General features: G+C 42.9%; 1 protein-coding gene across 1 annotated transcript in view; it reads right to left on the bottom strand.

Annotated features, from left to right (window-relative positions):
* MKLN1 (muskelin 1) overlaps positions 1-14,083 on the bottom strand; it is a 100,805-nt gene that overhangs the window by 57,307 nt on the left and 29,415 nt on the right. Inside the window, exons 5-6 of the mRNA XM_071552878.1 lie at positions 9,784-9,893; positions 5,742-5,934 (exon numbers count right to left, since the gene is read on the bottom strand). Of these exons, the coding sequence (XP_071408979.1) occupies positions 5,742-5,934; positions 9,784-9,893 (303 nt within the window). The remainder of the gene's footprint in view (positions 1-5,741; positions 5,935-9,783; positions 9,894-14,083) is intronic.

Below are 14,083 nucleotides of genomic sequence, written 5' to 3'. Positions count from 1 at the left end.
ACCTCAGAGCCAAAACCATCAGCTCTCTCCCCGCATTAGGTAATCGAGGAAAGCCAGAAGTTTGCTCAATGTATGTAGAAAGTGGTTTATTTTGGGTTTAATAGCAGGGTTCTTAACTCCCACTTCTTCAGCATTTATCAAGTTGGGACAACACAAGAGAGGCTCGAAGCTTGAGATCTCATAAATTCTGATTCAGAAAAGCCAACCCTTATAGAACAAATGCATGTGCTGTAAGAAATCCCATAGTGACTCAGCCACAAACCCAGACAGAAATGCAGCCTTTTGGTTACTGTTATAGCCCTGGGTCTGCAAGACAGAAACCAAAACCGTATTTATCCCGATGGCAGCCAATAGATAATTGGACATAAATAGCTCAAAAGGATGAATTACACCACATAGGATCTGAAAGGGTGATTTAACCTCTCTCCCATGCTCAACACCCACAGGCTGCACTTGTCAAGATACGACACTTCTCCCCTACTGTGCCTTCGGCCTCTTTTAATAATGCTTCTTGTCTTCCATGGGACACTGGTTTGGCAACACTCCAGTTTGGTTCCCAGAAATGTTTCTTTCTGTTGGGAGCAGTTCCACATTCATTCTACTTGCATTGCAAACCAGCAGCAGCTTGTTTTGGAAGCTGAATCACCACCTGTCTGACACCACCAGGGAAAAAAAGGAGGATTTCTAGGTGGATTCTGTACCCGATGCAAGACCTACACCAGCGCACTCCTTATGTTCCCTGTCAGGATGGCTCTGCTGACCAAAAGGTCTCCAAAGCTTCTCCAAGGCACTGAGGATCAGATGTAGGCCTGCTCAGCTTTGTCAGCTGTTCCCAATGAATCAGGAGTTTAAAATAAATTTCAAGACTCCTGACCAAAAAAAAAAAAAAGTGTTAAGTGGAAGTTTTTAAAAGAAGTTTTCCTTCGCTCCAGAGACCTCTCACTTCAATGTCCATGTTTACTAAAATTACAGCCAAAAATTTACTCTGTACTATTTTCAAGCCCTTCACAGCAAGTCATGATGCATTTTGGATGTAAGAACATGAAGTTCATGGTGGTTAAAGCTTGGTAAATTCTGCCACCCTGCCAACCCAAGCCTTTATTTTGCCAGTCAACTGCAGGTTACCCACTGCAAACACTGCAGACAAAAATATTTAACCTGCTGAAGCCAATCAGGAAAAAGTTGTATTAAGTTTGGGGTTTTTTGGACAACACACATCTCCAGATAGGACTTTACTAAAAATCTATTCACTTGACTGTTAGTGGCTGAAAATACTTTGGAGTGACCCAGAGTTCCTGGGAGTTGGAGTGGGGATTTTTAAAGATTTATGATTTTTCTGGAACTAAAGAAAAATACCCAGAACACATAAACATATTGAAAGTTCTTTTAGTCACAAAGTCCTAAAAAACAATTAAGCTGGAGGATAAAACACAGGTGCTACCAGATAAAAATCCAGCCATTACTCAACAATTTCTTGGGAGAAACAAGGAAATGCACATGTTTTTTTCCAGCCTCGGAGCTGTAATATTTTCTTGTACTTGTTCTTTACAAAAATGAAACAAGGTTTGCTCCCAAATCCCTGTAAGTTACTCCTCTTCTACAGAAACCCCCCATTGACTTAGAACAGGCTTTGGCTTCTCCCCCTCTATAAAGAGCAGCATCCACACTTCTCAGAACCAAATCCAAACAATTTCGGATGGTAAAATTAAGGTATACATGTTTGCCTGGAGCTTCCAGGGGAATACAATTGATGCTGTGCATCCCGAGTTTTGGGAGCCTGCAGGCTGTGCATCACCATTTGTCGGGCAGGACAGACTTATCACCAGATAAACACGTGTCACACACTGACACGGGCAGTGCCAGAAGGAACACCTCAGCCCTTGGAATACTGATAGCAAAGCAGCAGCTCTTCCATCCATTCCAAGCAGCTTTCCATGTCTACAGGAACTGCGAGCAGTTCAACTAAGCAATTTGCACTCCACATACTCTCCGTAGGAATATTAAGCAGAATTTTCCCTTCAATAATATAGGCCCGAAAGCTACAGGAATAGATCCAAATGCGAAACATTTGAACCGAGTCTGTGAACCAGCTGAGATTTAGGGAACCTTTTCTTTTTCAGAGGAAGTCAGGCAGCTGCCAGAGTTTCCATTTGCCCGTTTTCCAAGTGTAACGCACGAGTCAAAAGAATCTGCGGGAGAAGTGTGGCTGCCTGCCACCGAGCTCTCCAAAGAAATCATCTGGTGATGTGAGGTGGAAGACAGCGTTCATCATTAGCAATGCAAAAGAACAAGAGTTAGCTCTGCCAGCACTAATTCTTGACCACCTACTCTTTTTCTACATGACTAAGCCTATGGAAATAGCCCCGCGAGAGATGCAGCGCGTTGCACTTTTTCAATACCCACCGCTGCAAAGATCAGCCTCTTCAGAAGACATTTTAGGCTGAACTGAGCGTGCAGTATCTCTGTCAAACCTCCCTGCACTTCTGTTTGTGCCCTTAAGGCAATGAACTCCCTGATCAGCAAGCGGTCAGGAGTTCACATATTCATGCCCAGCCTGGAACAGAACAGTCCACTCTTTGAACGATTTCAGGGATAATTTAAGGATCTGTATGTCTCAATTAACTCTACACTTCAGCTACACTACACAGACAGGGGACTAAAGTTAATCTGCTTTTATTTGGAAAAGCAGCACATCAGAGAAAGGAGTTCAGTGGTAAGAACACCCACACCTTAGAGACTAAGCAGCAGCTATGGAGACTTCACAACACAGCTGCTAAGAAAGTAAAATGGCAAAATCGTTGTAGAATGGCCAGGGTTGGAAGGGACCTTAAAGATCATCTTATTCCAACCCTTATGCCATGAACAGGGACACCTTTCACCAGCCCAGGTTGCTCAGAAAATGCTCCCAAGTTTGACACATGCAGAGCAGAGTAAGGACAGTGGAGGACCACAGGGAGCAGGAGGTAGGAACACTGTAGAACACGCTGAAGGCTGAGAACATCTATTCCCATCCTCCCGGTATCAGTTAAGCAGTAGTGACATTCAACACTCTGACTGCCACCTTGTTCAGCTCCAGACAAACTATTCCAGCTGCAGTTTCAGGGATTTTTGTGGTTATCAGAAGAGGTTTGACCTGTCCTCTCCCCCATCGCAGCCCGAACAGCTCCCTGCCCAGGTCTGCCATGTGGCAACACGAGCACCAGTGCCAGGGGACACACTGTCCCGAGTGAGGGCAGGATTGACCCAGTTAGTGAGTGAAAACCCGCAGTCGTGTCAGCTTAAAGCAAATATGGGAGGCGGCGTCGGTGTCTCGGGACAGGCAGCACTTCCCTCCAAGGGTGCTGGGAGGCGACAGAGCTCCAAAGGGAAGCTGAAGGCAGCATAAAGAATGGCAGGGGGATGGGGGAAGGAAGGTTAATGTATTCCAAGACAAGCAAAATCATTAAGGATGACCCAACAGAGCGATGGGAGAAGCGCACACTGACATTTAGCTTCAGCGAGCCAGGTGCCGGATTAAAGTGAAGCAAAATAAACATCCACATGCATATTTTTCTGTCCCTCAGAAGCAGTGACAAAACTTAATGATGCTCTTGAAGACTCTCCTGCTAAATTACCCACCGTCTGTTAATAGCAAGACAAGCTTCTGTACTTGCTAGAACAAAAAATGGCTGATAAAACAAGCTACAGCATATTCCTCTAGTTTGCTTAAGGGATGCCGAGTCCTCAGCCTCCAAAGGGGGATATCATCTCAAGAACTAGGGAAGCAGGATGATCCACAGCAAATCTGACAACGACCAAGTGTCTGTTTGTCAGACAGAAAACTACAAGCCTTGTTTGGAACTACCAGGTGAGTCCTTTGCCAGTACTTCCACACCTGGAAAAGCTGAACACCAAACAAAGCAAGCCCATTCTCTATACATAAGAGGAAACACAACCACCATCTCAGCTCAAGTCCTAGGGGAAAACTGTTGGAAGAAATGTTAAATATTAAGTAGAAAATAAATAAAGATATAACAAGTTAAAAAAAATGAGGCTATAAACATTCACTTCCTTAGCATCCAAGAAAGAAGTCCATTTTTGAGGGAACTTTTTCAGCACATTCTAGACTTTGAGTGAAATTCCACAGAAGAAAGAGTTCCTACTCCAGCCTGAAATGAAGTGGCACGAGGAGGGCCTCCAGGCACTGAGGATAAGCTACAGCCAAGGCAGCAGAGCGATGCAATGATAAAATCATCACCATCAGCACACAGCACTCCTCTGGCTGCCGCAGCATCTTGGTGGGCTCATCAGCTCCCCCAGGCACTCATGTCTTTCAGACAGTAACAGCCAGCCACAGCTCCCTGCTGCTTTTCCAGCCTGCAATCTCCCCTTGCCCTTAGGATTCAGGAGCAAGCTGCCAGTTGCACAATGTCCCTGCATTGCAGGAAGCTGTTCACGCTCCCATCCCAGCCAATAACACTCTGTGGTCTCAGGAGGGCAAGGATGAACACTGTTCTCAGTCTCAACACTTGTAGCTGCTCCTGGAGCTCAGCACAGGGCAGGGCTCAGCTGTTCTAAGAAACCTTGAGCCAAACACACAGAAAACCATTCACTGCAGTTCTGGAGGACCTACTGGAATAAGCTTCCTAAAATTGTGTTTAGTTAAACATCTTGGCACAAAAAGATAGTGGATTTTCATGGAAGATAATTCTTGATTTTAAAGCTATCCTTTCTATCCAATTCTGAGAACCACTTCCAACTTCAGTGGTACAAACCCCACTGATGGAGACAAGCAGGTACACCGGCATCTATCCAAAGGTATTACAAAATGTCTGATTAGCCCAGAATTAGACAAAAACATCTCTGGTGCCAGATATCCAAGAAATTGGTTCATTAAGTCCCTAACTCTACTGGCACCAGACACACAGTTCTCCTCTCATGCCAGCACAAGTGTCCCAGAAAGAGTGACTGCACACAGTCGAATGGCACTACACCCACAGCCAGGAGCACCTCTCTGTCATCAGACTGCAATCCAAAACCACTGCACAGGTCTTGAGAGACACTTCAGTGCAATATTCCAACTCCTTTTGTACCCCATTCTATCAACAGAAAGCACATCTCCCTCATTTTAGGAGTTGACAGCTGTATACACCGTGGTTTTAAGTCAAAAGCTTCCAAGAAAAAAATTATTAGTAGTTCCAATGAAACCAACAGCCAAGGGCCTGCTCTGGAAAACAGGCTCTGCCTCCAGTCACTGACTTCCACACCACTCTCCAAGGATTATCTTCCCCAAAAGCAAAGACAGAACTGTCATCCAGATAAAGTGAAAACTTCTGTCTCACCACCAACTTGGTGGCGAGTTCCAACCAGAAACCATGATCCACATGGAGAACTCAGAGAACTCCAGTGTTCTGCTTCCCTGCTCATCCCTCTGGTGACTTTCCTGATAGTCCTGGTCCACCCTCAGCTGACCAACATTTGCATGAAAACCTATCTTGACCCACTCGAGTGCACCTTGTTGTCATCTCTGGGGGAAAGAGACTCCAGAAGTGTCAGTGATAAGGCATTACATGACTGAATTTTTTAGCCTTCAATCACACAGGCACTCACAAGTCCCAAAGCTGACAGCACACCACACCAGGTCTGAAAACAGCACATGGACCAGCCAATTCCACCACTAAGCACATTAACATTCAAAACATGCAATTTTTCAATGGGGATTTTTTTATCATTAATATATCAGACTCCTCTGGTTCTCTTACCATTCACAGCTTTTTCTATCAGTTCTTCACAAGCATCAAAGTCTCCCTTCAACACCAGCTTGTCGTGGAGGTCTGTCAGCATGGGGTGCTCCAGAGCAATCCTGGTTTTCTTCTGCAGTGACTCAAAAGCCTCCGTGTAGTTGTGCTGCCGAAAATGCTTTAGGCAAAGGCGAATGGCTTCCTGTTCACGGTACTACTGGAACACAAGAAAACCTCTGAGACATGTAGATTTTCCCTTTCACCAGCACTGCTGGGAACTACCTGTGAACCTGCCCAGAGACAGGAGAAGGATCTCATGTCCACGCTGCACAAATTGCCCATGGAATTGCAGAGGAACACTGTGTGAAAGACATTACAAGCTGTGCAGGCATTTACTTTGCAACAGTATAGAAATTATACAACTTGGTACCATCCAAGTTAATGAGCATACAAGAAGAGAGTGCACAGTGTCCCAGATCTCCTGAGTGACCATTATTTCCCCCCATCTGCTTAGCCCTGCTGTTCGAGGCCTACACGAAGCACAGAGCAGGAAAAAGCCTTCACTATCAGCATTACATAATTTGATTGTATGACTCTTACATAACAAAATAATTTAGAAGAGTAAGTAGGTCACAGCTTTTCTAGGAGCAGAAGGAAAAAAAAAGCCGCAAGAATAGGAATACTTGAAATGACCATCACTCCTGCAATGGAAGGGCTGAAGGCTGACCCCAAATCCTGCAGGTTTGTGAGGGTTTTGCATCAGTGACAACAAAGGTTTATGTGCCCAGCAAAGTTTTAACTGCTAAGTGTTCCCCTGTATCTTGAAGCAGAACCTCTGCTTTCACACCATGGAGGAGCCACAGCTCTGCCCATATCCCACTCAACTGTGGGAAGGGGTGAGAAAGGTGACAGGAACCCACACTGTGTCAAACATCCCAGCACAGACACAGGAGGGAATAGTAAACTGAGTAAGAGCTGCAGCTTGTGCTGTTACCTCCCAAATCATCCACCGTGTTTTCAAAGCTGCTAACAATGTGCATAAGAAACAAATTCTTAAGGTGTTAAGTAGCAGAATCACATATTCTAAATATTCTTCAAACCTAAATTCTAAGTCATTAAAGAAAAAAAAATAAATCTCAATTTCCATCTTTAACACACAACTACTGCACTAAAAAACAAATGTAACTTTAAGCATCTGTACAACTGATCGAATTACAGGCAGATTTGACTCCTAAATGGACACTACTTCTAAAAGTGAAGTTTATGGTATTTAAATGAATAGAATCTTTTTGAAAGCCTGGAACTAACACTGACACTCAACAAAAATTAGTGCTCTCAGAATAATGGCTCGATAGCAAGAATCTCACAAACTGAAGCGGCTAAAAAGAAACACGGCCATGTGATATATTTTTAGTTCTTAATCCTTCAGTATTTCACAGCTGCAAATAGCCAGAACTATGCATTTTTAGAAAACCAGTTCCCAGCCCACATGAAAAAGGCCAAGGACATGTACTGATAAGCATGCAAGGCTGCAGCAAAGTAATATAAAAGCTAAACCAGTTTTACAGCACAACCGGCAAGAAACAACTGTTGTTTTTTTTTTATTTTCCAACAGATACCTAAGACACTGTCTTTAAGAAATGTTCACTTACATCAAAGTCAAAACCAAATTTGGTCCTTTGTTGTTCAAAGGGATGGCAAGCAACAGGAGAGCTGCACACCAGTAACAGACAGCTTTGGTCCTTTTAGATCCTCCAGTTCAAAAATTAGACTAAATTCAGATTTCTCATATTTTCACTGAGTCTCTCATGACTGGTAGACTTGGCTCATAAAACAGGGAATGGTGTCAGGCACAGGGTGGCCACTCAGGGCAATGGAAGTTTCTATTCAAGTGGCACCACAATACTACGTCAGAAGTTAAATGTGAAAACCTTTTTTTTTAATGCAAAAAGCTGTATAAAAAGTATGTAAAAGGCTCCTTTTTAAGTGCTGTCATGCAGGTTTAAAGAGATGACAACCCAAATAATAGCTCTGATCTGAAGCTGTAAATAATTCCTATAGTTAAAAACGTAACAGGAGCATGAGACTAAGATATTAAACTGTCAAACACACTTGTAGAATTAAAAATAAATTTATGTGCTCATTACCAAAAGTGATAGCCAGTGATAAACTGGCACTTCTTAGGTGCTGAATTTTGCCTACTCCTCAGGAAAAAGGGGTGAGGGTCTTGGGATGCCACAGGCTGAGCTGGACAGCAAGGAGAAAGTAGCAGGGGGGAACTGAGGAGAGTGCTGGCTGTTTTCAGTCCTTATCCCCAACTCCACTCCCTGCACGAAAGGGAGGTTTTGCTGGCACACAACAAAAAGGACATGCAACTTCAAGTAGAGCCTTCCTTTCATCTGATGTCACAGGCAGCAGAGAGTTATTAGATTTCAAAGCACCTGAGATTCCCAAAAACACACATGAAAATATTCACACCATCTCAAAGAACTCAAAGAAACAGGTCAGCCTTTCTGCCTTTCCCAAAATATGGGTCAGCACATCCTCCTATGTGGATCCAGCAACAGTGGCCTCTCAGGGCTGTGAGGGAAGGGAACATCAGTGGCACATGCACTCATCACCAAAAACTTGGCAGTTGATCCAAGCAGAGCCCAGACCAACATGACTAAGTCTCTGCCTTTGCTGCTCTGGGGCTCCCAAGTTTTAGGAGAACAATGCTGGCACCCTTTGAAGAAGCTGTCACCACACACATGCTGACCATGAAAAGTGCCGATTCCATGGGACAAGATGGAAGAAAACAGATGCAGACATCAGCAGTGGATGGCTCCTGACCAAAAAAAAATACAAATCAGAGCTTTCTGCTGCTTGCAGCAACTGCTCCAAAATGCCAGACACACCACCACGTGCAGAGGCAGCAGAAGGAAGCACAGAAAATCAGCAGCAGCTTCTGTTGAGTGGACTTGTCAGGAGTGGGCATCCATCATCAGCTGACTAATGACCACAACACCACTTGGATCATTAAAGCAGCTACAGACAACCTGCCCTCTGCCTCTCAGGGCTGCACTGAAATCCTCCATCAGGAAGCTCGTGATGTTGGTGTAGATGGGTATAAGCCAGACACCACAGTGGCAGCACCATGAACTGGTGAGGGACTCTCAGTGTTAATCACAATCTCATCTCCCTTTTAAGCTTTTTCCTGCTCCACTGCTCAGTCTTACCCAGTTGGGAAGGATGTCAACACAATATGCAACACAATATGAATTTCATTAATTGTTCCAGAAGATCCAGTGCACAAAATACAGCAACAGAATGAATTCTGGTTGTCACTCTGCATTTCTCTCACACAGGAAAGGCATTTCTTGTACTCAATTAAGTACTGTTGATACAAATAATGTTTAGAACCCTTGGAACTTTGTCTATCAAAGTGAGAAATGGCACAAACCATCTCATCTCACAGTCCAGTGGCCTCAGTCCCACTCTGTTCCAGAGTACTCAGCAAAAGGACAGTAAGAGGGAAACATCAGCAGTGCAAGGAGCTGCAACAGGAGAGACACCAACATGGATTCTCCTTAAAACAAGCTCATTTTATACTCTGGGACAAAAGCTGCACTTGCAACCCAAAAGGCTCTGGACTCACATAGCTCTGTGGACTGGCACGTTAAATGAATGACTAATGAAAAGGCAAGAGGGGGGGAAAATGGAATCTGGTTTTGTTAAGATTCACTTCCCTTCCAATACAAATACTGTTTTCCTAATATTGTCCCTGTTGACCCAGTGTTTCTTTGTTTTATGTTCTTCCTATGATGTCTACGTGGCAGGTTCTTGTGGTGGTTTTGGCGTTTCTTGAGGGTGTTTTGTTGGTTTTTCAAAGCGAACAGGCAGATACAATTCAGAACAATTCCCTTGGAGTCAAAGTCAGCCACGTGGTCTGAGTTTTAGGTATGTGTGTTTGCTGCTTTAATAGCAAGGAGTGAAAAAGTCACAGAGTCCAGTAAGAGGAGCTTCACAAGATTCTGAGACTGGCAATCTTGAAACAAAAAAGGCATCTAAAATGCAGGCCTACCTTGCTGTACCAGTTGAGGCACGGCTGGACCACATCTGGATCATCAATGCCATTAAGTTCAACATACCAGATACTAAAATTGAAGCTAGGTCCCCAGGACAAGAGTGGAACTGGAGAAGAGAGGAAAAGGAAAAAAAGGCTGCATGAACATCAACCAACCACTGCATTACATATTGCAACAGACTGCTTTTAAAGGCTACACAAAATACACTGTTTCTGGTTTAAGTTCTAGTTCATTTAACTAAGCTTAGAGAAATTACCAAATACATCACGACCAGCTTGTCATTTAAAGCAACCTGAGCTGAGCAACATTAACACAGCAGATCATTACAAAGCAGAAGCTTGCTTGAAGCAAAAGAGCAAAAATACTATCATTTAAAACAGCTCCAAGAGGCAACAAGCTTTGACAAGGATGGGAATCACGAGCACACCAGCGACAGTATTTGCTCCTCATAGTACATTTATTTCCCCATTTGTCAGCAACAATTATTTTCCCTAATGGTGAAGACAAGAAGCTTGGGTATTTTAAATTTTACAAAATTAGTAACATCTGCAAGTTGTGGAGGAGGGAGGGAGGGATAACTGTCAGTTTCCAATTTAAAAGCTCAATCTAAATTTTTTTCAAAGCTTCAATTTCTGCAGTTTTTTGCTAATACTATTTTATCTGAGCATTGGAACAAATGTGCTTAAAATACTAAAGGACCCAGCAAACTAATTGCAGCCTCTCACCTACAGCTTCTCTGGGTTAACATCTGTGGCCTGGCACTGATCTGGGCATTAATCTGCAGGTTAAGACTTGGTTCTGCTTTTTGAAGCAACTCCAACTCCCCGAAAACTTGTGTGTGAACTCTGACTCCTTGAAACTGCAGTGGAATCAAATGGTTTCATTTCAAATACTTTTGTTTCCTTTTTATTTGACTGTAACTGATAAACAGGAAAAGGCAGCATAAGAGGTGAAGCAGCAGTTACCAGCAACAGCAAGGAGTCCACTACCTCCTCCCTTCCACTATTTTTGCCACAGAGAAATTGTCTTCCAAAACACTATCAAATACCACTGAGATTAACCTGTTGAACCAAGGTTTTTGTGACCTACTCCAACTCCTTGAGGAAACAAAAACCCCAAGCTTATCATAAAGTTGTTCCTGAGCTCTTAAAGGTTCTTAAGTACTTATACTTCAAACAAGCTACATCTCTTTTCTGTGTTTGGGCACAAAGCACATGTTCAAACACATGATTTTCTAAGTTTTAGAGGGTGTATTTACAAACCCATTGCTAAAGACTCCTTATAACTTCTGGGAATAGTCATCAAGAGAAAAGATTTTTCAGAAAACATCCAAAGAGACTTTGTATATATGTGCAACTTTTAACTGACTTTAATATCCCTAAGTAGGTACTTTCTATGTTACAGCTCTCAAATCATCTTTTCAAAGAGCTTCTCTCCAGCTGATCGTTCAGCACACAAATCAAGGTGCTCTCAGAGCATGTTTGTGGTGACAAGAGAGAAGTGAACTTGGTCAGAAACACCACGAAGTCAGCTGTCTCCCCTCCATACACTCTGCCCAGGAAACTTCCCTCTTGCTCACCCCTGTCCCCTGCACAAGGTGAGTGCTGCCAGTGTGGTACCTTAATCCCTAAAATCCAAGCACACAGATCAGTTTGATCTGGGATATCCCACCCATTCCTGCAGCAGACCGAAAATACCACCTGTATGGTAACACCTTGGGTCTGTCTGCAGACCTGAACACACAGACCAGACCAAACTGGAGTTAAATCTGGTATCTGGTCAGCTATAAAGACCAAAGTCCATCAGCTCACTGCACTGAGACACTGACCTAAACCACAGACCACCTCAAAAGGACCAAGACCATGAATTTCCTGACGGTGAACCTGAGGCCAATTTCCTAACACTGTGTTTACTGGGTGAAAAAACAAACCCCAGTATTAACCTTCTCACCTCATTCTGGAAAACAAACAAAGGTATCCAAACCTATTCCCTTTCAGCAATTCTTCTCAGAACTTACATGAGCTTCTTCCAGAAAAAAAAAATAACAGTTCATCTTCTTTGAAGCCAGCTACAACACCAAAGAAGATACTGCCCCTTTCCTCACCACAAAAAAATGCAAAGCCATCAACTTGCTGACACTTTTCCTCCTCCCAATTAACTCAGAGCTTCCAAAGGGGTTTTTTGGTTGTTTTTTTTTTGTTGGGGTTTTTTTGGTTTGTTTTTTTTTTCACAAAACCTAAATGAAACACCAGAAATGGTGATTTGAACATCAAGGTTTTCATGGTGCAATCATCTAATCCAAGGAAAGCACCAACACAGCTGTATAAGGAATGCAAGGCAAACACTTCCCCAGTGCTGGGAAACTCTTCCCCCAGGCAGAGAAAGCTGAAGCTGATCTTTGTCAACTCCTTCATAGGGCCAGAAAAAGAAACAAAGTGGAAGGGTTGATACTGGAATGTGTTTTTTACTCCAGTTAGGCAAGTTCAAGTGTTCTCCTGGATCATCTCCCCATTTTTTAACCTCTCCCCTGGCTCCCAGGAGAATCTCTCACCCTTTTTTCATCCCTCTCCTTTCTGAGGTGTGCTCTTCAGACAAATGTCCTTTCAGAGCAGCCACAATCCTGGACCTGAAAGGAGGAGACACAAAGTGCAGCAAGGAAACAGTTTTTCCCTGCATATCTTTGAGATGGAAATAACACTATGATCAAAGGTTAGAAAGCCCAAAGCTACATTATTTCTCCAGTTTTTATATAAAGCCACCTCAGCATGTTTTCTTTTTTTCTGCAGGTACCACAGCAAACCATCCTGAAACATTTGTAACTGTTCAGAACAGTTGAACTGTCACTGCACAGTGAGAGGAGTCCAGCAGAGGAAAAATAGTAATTTAAAAAAAAAAAATCAATATCCTTCTAAGAAGTAGAAGGCATTTGAGTTACTTAACAGTTCTTAATCCATACAAGGATGATTTCAGGGGATACTTCTCAAAAATAGATATGCCTAGACAAGGACTGCAACTCTATCTATATTAAAGAAGACAGTAGGAGAGGCATTAAACACAGCACAGTAATTTCAAATACCTCTCTCAAGGTAATTCCTGTATCTCTTATCTACAGGCACAGACAGAAAGTGTATGTTTGTAAAAATGAAGAAAAGATCCATAAAGAAAAAAATTGCTCAGTTTTCTTACACCAATCAAAGCCTGGTTAGCAACTGCCATGCTCGTAACAAACTGGCATGACAATTATACCTGAATTTTTCAAGTTCTTTCACTGTAATCAAACTTTACACCTTCTGCTTTCAAGGACACAGCACAGAAAAATCTCTGCTTGGAGAAACCACAAGAACAGATTCAAAAGACAAAGCTCACAGACATGAAAAAAGATTATTCTTCGATATTTTGTCCGGATAAGTATTTTCTTTCCTCTCTGCAGTTCTTTAATGAGGTGCTACATGAAATGTAAAAATTACCTGTCAAGTAGGTCAAAAGCTGCACAACTGGGCATTTCAGAGCTCAGGAACTGAAGCTGAACTAATTAAACTAACAGAAGTGCAAGGCTTTTCTTGACAGGAGGAGAGAGGTTATTCTTTCTGCTTTCTATGAGCCTGAAACTTCCTTTGATACGAGAGCAATGGATGCTGTAGGAAGAATTTTCCTCCTGCCCTGTCCCTCCATATACAGCTCTCTGTTGTGTTACTAACAGTGGTGTTGGAAGCCTCTATGTTGATCTGCAGAATTATAAGTCAAATTCCTGATGCAAATGTTGCTGACCCAACACCTTCCCCAAACCCCAAACCTCACTGATAGCAGAACTCTGGTGGTGTCGGTCTCCAAGAGTCCAAAAGGGCAGATTTTGGCCTCGTTTCCTGGCAGTGTTCGAAGGAACACAGCATGGTGCTTGAAATTTGGAGTTACTTTGGCTAGCAGCTTGGAAATTCTAACAAACTCAAAACATTTTCAAGCTGTGAATCTGAAAAATAACAGAATTTCGTAACATTGTTTTGCAGTTGTTTCACCGCAAAAAACCACTCACATCTTCACAGGCAAAACGACACCAGCCATCAACCAGAGGGTAGCAAAGGTTTTGGTGAAAAGATCATTTCCAGTTCTGTTCTAGCACAGGAATTTCTTCATGGAAGGCAGATTCAAGATAGAGATAAAAGAAGACTCATCTCAAACCATAACTAGCAAACAAGTGACAGCTCAGTGCAAATCTAATATCAATGAACATAATACAGGATGCTGATTCATGGACTGATTTGGCTTGGAAGGGACCTGAAGATCATTTAGTTCAACCCC

Source organism: Pithys albifrons, chromosome 3 (assembly GCF_047495875.1).
Source record: "Pithys albifrons albifrons isolate INPA30051 chromosome 3, PitAlb_v1, whole genome shotgun sequence".
NCBI classification, from domain to species: domain Eukaryota; kingdom Metazoa; phylum Chordata; class Aves; order Passeriformes; family Thamnophilidae; genus Pithys; species Pithys albifrons.
Note: the sequence above shows the minus strand (reverse complement) of the source record. Positions and strands in the feature narration are given on the sequence as shown.